At 40.7% G+C, this 9,414-nt stretch overlaps 1 protein-coding gene across 1 annotated transcript; it reads right to left on the bottom strand.

Annotated features, from left to right (window-relative positions):
- Positions 1–2,508: 2,508 nt before the first annotated feature.
- On the bottom strand, positions 2,509–8,718 carry LOC311061645 (5-hydroxytryptamine receptor 3E-like; the record flags this gene model as incomplete). The annotated part of the gene is made up of 6 exons (XM_084080336.1): positions 2,509–2,891; positions 3,452–3,640; positions 6,166–6,376; positions 7,554–7,717; positions 8,130–8,299; positions 8,618–8,718. The coding sequence occupies 6 exons, from the start codon at positions 8,716–8,718 to the stop codon at positions 2,593–2,595; spliced, it is 1,134 nt and encodes a 377-aa protein (XP_083936462.1). The 3' UTR covers positions 2,509–2,592.
- Positions 8,719–9,414: the final 696 nt, after the last annotated feature.

Genomic DNA, 9,414 nt, shown 5'->3' with positions numbered 1-9,414 from the left:
TATATATATATATATATATATATATATAGTATAACTAGGCCTAACATTCATGCATACAGTATAACAAATGAGAAGGCAAGCACAAGAGCAGATTTATAAATAGGGTTAGATTTCTGAATGGTTCAAGGGATGACTTCTTGAAAATAGATTCATAAGTTCAAGTCTTAGGCGGGTGCAAATATGGTTTGACCCCAAAATAATTTGAACAAAAGGTTTCTCAATGGTTTATTGTAGTATCAGGTGTACCAAAATCTGATCAGGTTCCTTAAAAGGCCATTACTCCTTCATTATTCGCCCTACACAAGTCATTTTAAAAGTACAATTATATATTAAAGCAACTGGTTGTAAGCATTTTTAATGCTTTTATATTTGCTGCCTCCAAACAGCGTGTGGAAAGTCCATGGCCCAGCGACCAGTGTCCACTCTGCTGAGCTCTGTGACAAGAACAGCGTTCTCACCATATAAGAAATGCACAAAAAACGCAGATCTGACTGATACGCCCATATACAGTATAGGCATACTGGTATACGGAGATCTGGTTGTCCAGAACTGCCAATCTGACCGTTATGTCCATCCATATACAGTATGGTCATGCGCATATATGAGACCGACCGACTTCAAGCTTGACATGTGCCTCAGCGAGGACTTGAGGGAAAGCGATGCCTGGTGTCATTGATGTTGTTGTTAGGTATTTTTTGCCCGGGAAGTAGGAGTCTGTAATAAGGCAGCTTAAGGCTGTAGGCAGTAGGGAGTCAGTAATAAGGGAGCATAAGGCAGTAGGGTGTCTGTAATAAGGCAGCATAAGGCAGTAGGGAGTCAGTAATAAGGGAGCATAGCGTCAGTATCAAGAGAGCTTAGGGCAGGGAGTCAGTAATAAGGCGAGGGCAGCAGGGAGTCAGTAATAAGGGAGCATAAGGCAGTGTGGAGTCAGTGATAATGAATAAATGGATAATTGTAGCTATTTTTGAATAGGGCTCAAGTGTTTCCTTTTTTGCCACTCTCTATTTTAACTACAAAATATAAAATTTTCAGGAAATGAAAAAAAAAAAAAAAGTTAAGAGGTTTTGTTCATCATTGATAAGAACAGCTGAATAGACCTCCAAGCTCACATTGAGGTTGGAGGTCAAAAGGGGGTGGAGACTGGAGTCAGCAAAACCAGCTAACTCCACCCCCCTTTTGGTGGAGTTAGCTAGTTTAGCAGAAAGTTTGAGGATCCAATACAGTTAGCTGGTTTTGTCAGAAGCACTTTTTAATACTTTTCATTGGTTCAATATTTATTTTACCAACACAAAGACGTAAAAGCTTCAATAGCACTATTTATGGAAAAAAATCATAAGCGTCAAAATGGAGTTAGCTGTGTTTTGCCGGACAGCAACGATATATAATATAATTATAATTTGCACTGTATTTTTTCTCATATGAAATGTGTCCTAATTAAGGGACAGTGGTGCTATTAATATAGCAGGGAGCAGTTAGGGGTTAAGTGTCTTGGTCATTAACCCTTCGACACATAGACTAGGCGGACCGGGGGGGCGAACCAGGGAGGCAGGCAGGCAGGCAGACAGACAGACAGGCAGAGAGACAGACAGACAGACACTGTCAGTGGTTGGTAGTCTTTAACAAGAGAATACCAGACTAGTCTACACGTATGTTCCTCACTCACTCACTGCGCGAATGCGTGTGCGTGTGCGTGTGTGTGTGGTAAGATCAAACCCCCTGTCACTAACGGTCATGGTTCCTGCCTTCCTTGCAAACCACAAACACATGTGGTATTGTTTCTGAGGAAACAGTCGTACACTTCATATTCACTCATGTAAACATGCATCTATATAGGCTACGTACAGTACAGTATATCAGGGCTGCCAACCCTCCTGGATCCTGCAGGAGTCTCCTGGATTTCTCCTGGATTTGAAGTACAGTGGAGTACTGGGGGTACTCCACTGTACTCAATGAAAAATAAAAAATGAAAAACTAGTCAATTGTTTTCAATGATTTTTTTAGTGTTCACTTGTTTCTAGATTCTGCAAAACCATAGCCACATCAACCACATGTAATTACTTAAGCAAATGTTTTGGGACTGTACGTGTCCAATAGTGTTAACTAAAATTCCAACCAACAAAGCCTTCACATACAGAAACGCAAAGCTATGAAATATTGAGCAATTTCACACAAACATTTATGTCACAACATGGGTCTTCAACAAGGGGTCCAGGACCCCTAGAGGATCCTCAGAGATACTACAGGGGGGCGCTAGAACTTTGTGTGACTTTTTATTTATTTTTGATTAACCACTTGAAACCTCACATCACTATCCTGAGGGAAAATAGCAGATCTACAAGCTCACAACGCGTTGCTAGATCGTCTATTTTCGGCAAAGTTTGTTGTACAGGGAAAAGAAGAGCAGACCAAGTACCGAGCCAAAGGTAATTTGTCGTCGTTAAATGTCTAAAAACACGTTTAACATGGACCCAATATGTAGTGGGGGTCCCTGCTTCATCTCTCTCTCTCTCTCAGCTATGGGGTCCTTGGCCTGCAAAACGTTGAAGACCCCTGGTCTACAATAATGGGCCTTGTATAACAAACAGTGGTCATCTACATATCAGCTGCATGTGAGCTGGCCCAGATACAGATGATGGTAATGAAGCTGACTGCTATGAAGATGATGTAGAAGATGAAGAGCAGGCGGTCAACGATGAAGCCCACCTGGACCCACTCCTCAGAGCTCTGGTTCCCTGTCAGCTGCTGGTCCACCTGGAGGCGGATGGCCTGGAGGTCTTTACCCAGCCTCCTCATCTCCTCCAGGGCCTTATCCTCCACCTCAGGCCCCCTCTCCTCTGGAGCTTTCTCACCAGCCTTGTCCTCCACTGCCACCAGAGGGCAGGCATTGACTTCTAGGAAACAGGCATACATTACATTAGTGTTAGCCCTATTTTATACCCAGGTTATTTTCATACATTTTAGTACCTTTACTTTCGGTACTTTGAGTACATTTTGATACCAATACTTTTGTAATTTTACTCAAGAAAATTTTGAATTCCAGACTTTTACTTGTAACAGAGTACTTCTACATTGCAGTATTGATACTTTTACGTAAGTAAAACATTTGAGTACTTTTTGCACCACTGTAAATATCACTATCTTTGAGTGAACAGAGTGTATACAAACGGAAAAGTTCTGAACTGACATCATCTGGCCCTTCTGGCACATGCAGTTACAGGTACATTAGGCCTACTCCTAATTCAGTGCATGTATGCTCAGCTAAATGTACTTGGCTATTTCCTTTCATTGGATGCTATGCATTGTGTTGTTTTTATGAGAAGAGTTTGTAAACATAAACTTCCATTGAGGATGTAACATAATCAGATGTATATAGAAATGTGGACTTGGTTAGGGTGCTATAGTAGAATAAAACTTATATATTTTTATAACTAATACCATATTTTTCACATACCTAAGTTAGTGTTTTCTTTGGGCTTTGGAGGAAGGCCTAGAAGAGGGCCCAGGATATGTAGGACCAACACCTGGACCCATCGGGGGACCGGAGTCATGTTCCAACTGGAGTCACACAGGAGATTGGTGATGAGGATGGTCTCCAGTAGGCTGGCCACCATCAGAGCCAGGCAGAGACAGAAGAACACATCTGGGAAGAGAGAGATACAAGGGAGAGAAGGAGAGCAGAAGGAGTGATGGAAGTCAACATGTTCTCATGCAGCACATCTGAAAGGTTCTATTCCCAACACACACTCACATGTGATAACAGACTAGACAGCATTGTTAACAAAGTGATTTAGGAACCTTCTCTAATCAATCTAATCACTTGTGCCGTCTATAGTGGTAATAACCACACTCACTCACGCACGCACGCACGCACGCACGCACGCACGCACGCACGCTAGAGTTGCCAGATATCTGAAATTCAAATACGGGACAGCCGGCTGGGAAAAAGATAAAATCTCACTGTATATACAGTATGTATAGTTTTTGTGTATTATCATAGTATATTGTACGTACTGTATGTGTATATGAACTGTTTGAACTTGTAAGATGTGTGTCATTGATTGATTCCCACAAATAAGGAGCAAAGTGGGTTCCTTATCATTTCAATAAGGGAACACGACTTTAAGTGTCCAAATATGTATTTCAAGGGGCGGTTGGCATCCCTAACGTACTTATGCACGTGTAGTGATCATAGCAATATCAGACCATCCCAAAATTTGACTTATGCAGAAAAGTGCATTTTTGGATATTAAAGAGATGTATCGGGCTCTCGAAATGCTATGTTCTCTGTTTGAGTACACTGTGAGGTTCACCTGCCTCCTATTTAATTTGCAGCCTGTCATGTTTGATATCTAAACAAGTCTACAGTCATTGTGATTTCAAAATACTCAAATGTATTATTAGAAGGTTCCGGAGTAAAACGTCACAAATAGGCCCACAGCCGTGTGCAGTGAAAGGACCCACCATGTGGTCCAGGCCGCAGTGCTTTGAGTCATTTACTAACAAACCTAACCTAATGTATTTGATGCAAGATATGCCTGAATTGCATTTTCGATTTCACGTGCAATAAGAAGGCCAAAAAGACTCAGTGACGATGTGTTATCAATGAACGAACAATGAGTCAATATCATTCACTGGATGATGTGTGTTTACATGAAGAACTACACTGACAAACTGACCAGAGGGCCGCCCCCAAGGAAGGGGGGGTCAACCGGCCCCCACCTATAAAGAGAAATACCCCAGCACTCTCTCGCTCTCTTCCTGCGCCTGTCCTGCCTGCTGTTCTCCTCTCTGCTGATCCTGACCTGATCCACAAGGCCAAGGGGGGTGGGAGAAGATGGGTCGGGCACAGTCCAATGACTCTATCTTTCCCACCGTACCTTGGCAGACATTGACCGCTCACTGGACTCTGGAAAAAAGACTGTCACAAAAGGACTCCCAGGTCGTATGACTCTGAAAACATGAAATTATGGCAAACAATTGAAGATAGGCTGTATGTATGCGTCGGTTTCTTTCTTCCTAAAGGGCCCCATGATATGTCATTTTTCCAGACAGCGTGGTAGTTCATTTCTGTTCAATTCTTTCTTCTCCCACATGATATCCTATGTTACACTTTATCTACTAAAACTTAAGCCCTCATTTCAGTGGGTGAACTAATACTTTGCTTTTGGTTCTAAGTTATCTAACTGGTCCTCTAGTTGACATATATTGATGGAGAACATGGTGTTACATACCGGCCTCTCTCAAAATATGGTCTACAATAGGTCTAAGTCATGACCTTTGATGACAGCACCAGCCTGTCATTAAACGTTGAATGAAAGAACACATAGATAACATAGTTATGACGTACAATGAAATGCATTGGCATTTCGGATCAATTTTGTGTATTTATTTACCTTAATAAATTTGGAGACTACTGTTATTAAGAAGGCATGTGTCATTCCTTATCCTCTGTTTACAGTAATACTATTGGGATATTTATTGCAAGTCTGACAAAAATTCACGTTACTATTACAGTGACGTAAGTTTCAATATATTATTATGTATTGTAATAATTCATAAATGATATTTATATGATTTATGGAATATTACGTCATGTACCATGCTGAAGTTACGACCAGTAAGTTACGGGATAATTGCTACGCACGCACGCGCACACACACACACACACACACACACACACACACACACACACACACACACACACACACACACACACACACACACACACACACACACACACACACACACACACACACACACACACACACACGGTCCTTCAGAACAGAACATGACATTCCAGTTAAGCAGTGTTGCTATGCTCTTTTGGGAAGTGCTTGCACTGTATTTTAATGACGTGACGCGCACGTCGCTTAACACCTACACGATAGGTCACACAATGGACAATTGATATGCATATAGGCTAATTCCTATGTTAATGTACCTGGCGTGAGTCGGGAGCCTTTGTAAAATTTGTTGAAGTGTGAATTTAAAGTAGTTTTAAAGCTATGCGTGTGCCTGCGCTTGCTCCTGGTCAAATAGGTTCTGGCACGCCGTGCAAGGCCGTCCAGTGAGCATTGCACCACTGCAGTTAAGCCGTACAGAAGGCTATCTACAGTACAGCAGTCCTCTGGCCTTTTACGCCTGGACAGCTTGTACTATACTGACTTATGAGAGGTGTTTGGTTTCCAGTGACCGGCAGCAGGTCGTTCATCATGAGGAGGAAGACGGTGTAGCCCAGGATGAGGGTCATCTTGAAGGAGGAGCGGTCGGCGCTCTGAGGAGGCAGCAGGAAGCTGAAGAGGTCCACCGTGATGAGGAGACCGCTGGGAAGGAGGAGGTTCACCACGTAGAGAGTAGCCCTGCGTCTCAGTCTGATCTGCAGGGGACGAGAACAAACCATTCCTAGGTTCACTGCTTCCGTGCTCAGGGTATTATTACTTTAAAGCATAATATCTGCTATCATTATATTCCAGGCTGTACCATGATGACTACATGAAACTTGTTCAGCACCAGTCCACGTACCAGGAAAAAGAGGGACTGTCAAATGCCCATATTATAATCTGCAAAGAACGCATGTCAACATTCAAACACATGTACTAACGTTAAATCAACATAAGTGTTAGGTAGATAAAGTGCTTCTAAATCGCTTCAGTGTGTTTGAGTCAACATACAACCGTGTTGTTTGTGGTGTTTAATTACTCCACGCAAGCCGTGGTGCCGTCAATATAATATAAACGGAAAACTTGCCCCAAAACACGCTCGCCCCCATTTTTTCCGCGGACCAGCGGTTCTTGTATTCCTGTATTTGTTTTACTGAGGATAAGGTTAGAAACAAGTTTAGGGTTAGAAAAATTATTAGTTTTACTGAGGTTACGTTTAGGAATCAGGTTAGGTTTAGGCATAGTTTAATGAGGTTACGTTTAGGAATACCAGGTATTTTTTGCCCCGGATTTGCCCCAGGGTGATTGTTTTGGTGTTCGTCTGTAGTGGGCAACTGCGCATGAGTTTGCAATAATGCTATAAGGATCAGATTTTTAGATATTATTATCAGATATTATACCAACATAGGTGGGCACCTATGTTGGGCGGGAGGAGTAGGACGAAGGCCCTACGTCCTCCCGGTGGAGGCTCCCCGCTGGCAGGTGAGTCAGTAAGATACAACAGCAGTGACAGCACACAAATGTCCGTGGGGAGGAATCAATTGGCATAACAACCAAATTGGAGGGGGAAAAAGCAAAACAAAAAAAAAAAAAAATATATATATATATATATATATATATATATACATATATATATATACATATATATATATATATATATATATATGTATACATATATATATATATATATATATATATATATATATATATATATATATGTATATATATATATATGTATATATATATATATGTATATATATATATATGTATATATATATATATATATATATATATATATATATATATACACATACATACATACATACATACATACATATATATATATATACATACATATATACATATATATATATATGTAAGATTTAAACGTACATGGAATGCAAGCTCATCGGAAGCTCCAAAACCAGCAACAACATTGACATTTTTAGTGCACGTGATGTCCATCAGCTCCCACTCTCCCATGGTTGTCATCAACTCCTTGGAAGTCTTCAGAATGTCCTCCACTGGTATCCCAAGAGTCAATCTCAAATGATTCTCTGAGAAGAGAAGAGGGATCAAAGGAGAGATTATACAAGGCAATATGAAGAAAAAGGTAAGTTATGATGTGTTCCTGTCGGGCAGAAACCTCTCATCTCCAACTTTTTGTGTTTTTTTTGCAAATTAACGCCCTACTTGATCATACTACTGCGTCACACAAAAGCATCAAAAGTAGCAGACCCTCAAGCTCAAAGCATGGCACGAAGTGTTTTGAGCTTGTAGATCTGCTACTTTTGATATTTTTGAATTTGAATCCTAAAAAGTCAAAGTCATTATTATCCAGTATTAGTAGGCTAGTATTCAAAGTACATGTGAGGGAACAACCAAAAACTATTTGTATCTGACACAAAACTGAATGTGACATTTGGGTGCTGAGGAGGAGCCCTTCTTGAGCAAAGCTGTGCGCCTCACCGTAGTACATGAAGGAATTGAAGGTGAAAGTGCAGTTCTGGACGTCAAAGGGGAAGGTGTAGATGTCAAGGTTGCAGGAGCTGACTACCCTCATGGACAGCGAGTCAAATATCCAGCCGTTGTGCCAGGCGGTCACGTAGGGGACAGACATGGCGTCGCTCACGTCCATGCTGCAAGACAGGAACAAAGCAGAACGGCAGACCGATGTCATACGGCTCTAGAATGACCTTTTAGTTAAGTCTTTTAAAGTCATTCCTCGTGTTTAACCCATCATCAGGACATTAGCCTGGCATTAGCTAAACTCATCACATGGGTTCACTGGCCAATGTCAGGCTATCGTGCCGAGTACTGATCCGATACAGTACCAACATGTAATAAAAGAACTCTAAGGAATCTAAGGATAAATCTCTGCTGTCCAGCAGAAACCAGCTTTCTCCAAAATGTTCATTTTTCAGGAAATTAAAAAAACAAAACAAAACAGAACTCACATTTCGTTGATCACTACATCTGGAAGCCAAAACTTTGTTCTGGGTAGCATAATAATGTCGGTGCCACACTGGACCGGGTCCCAGCTGAGGAACTCATTCATCCAGCCCTAAAACAACAAACTAGTGTTACTGTGCTGTACACAAAGCAGGCCTGCAGTAGGTTATATCATGGATGTTGGGTTAAAGGAGTAGTTCACCCACAAAATACTTGCTTTCTATCAATTTCACACCCCATGAAGTCTTGAATTCATGGAGATTTAAAAAGAAAAAATCGCATTCCTAAGCCAATAATTTGATGACCACCTACTGACCGATGATCCGATCATCAAATTATTGGCTCAGGAATTCGACAACAACTTTAAAATGTCCATGAATTAAAGGCTTCAATTGATATAAAATAAGTATTTTTTGTGAGTGAACTACTCCTTTAATAATGAAGTCATAGACAATGCAGAATATTATTTGTATTGTCATTACTGAATTTTGGACTGTTGCATTGTTGTCAGAATGTAGAACACAGTGAAAGAAATTAAGTAACGTCCAAATAGCGGTCGGCCACAAGTAATTGTTTTGCATTGTTTAAGATAAAATACTCACAAAATCGAGCCAGATGAATGTAGTCAGAAGCTGAGCTTTTTCATCCTGATTTTTGTTTTTATAAAAAAGAAAATAATAATAATTAAGACATATATAATTCTTTACATAAGTATCTATTATTTTGTATTTTTATCAAATCAAATCAAAGTTTATTTATATAGCACATTTAACATGACCAGGTCAACCAAAGTGCTGCGCAG

Source organism: Gymnoscopelus microlampas (genome assembly GCF_963454915.1).
Source record: "Gymnoscopelus microlampas genome assembly, chromosome: 15".
Lineage (NCBI taxonomy): Eukaryota > Metazoa > Chordata > Actinopteri > Myctophiformes > Myctophidae > Gymnoscopelus > Gymnoscopelus microlampas.
This window is presented reverse-complemented; position numbering and strand designations above follow the sequence as displayed.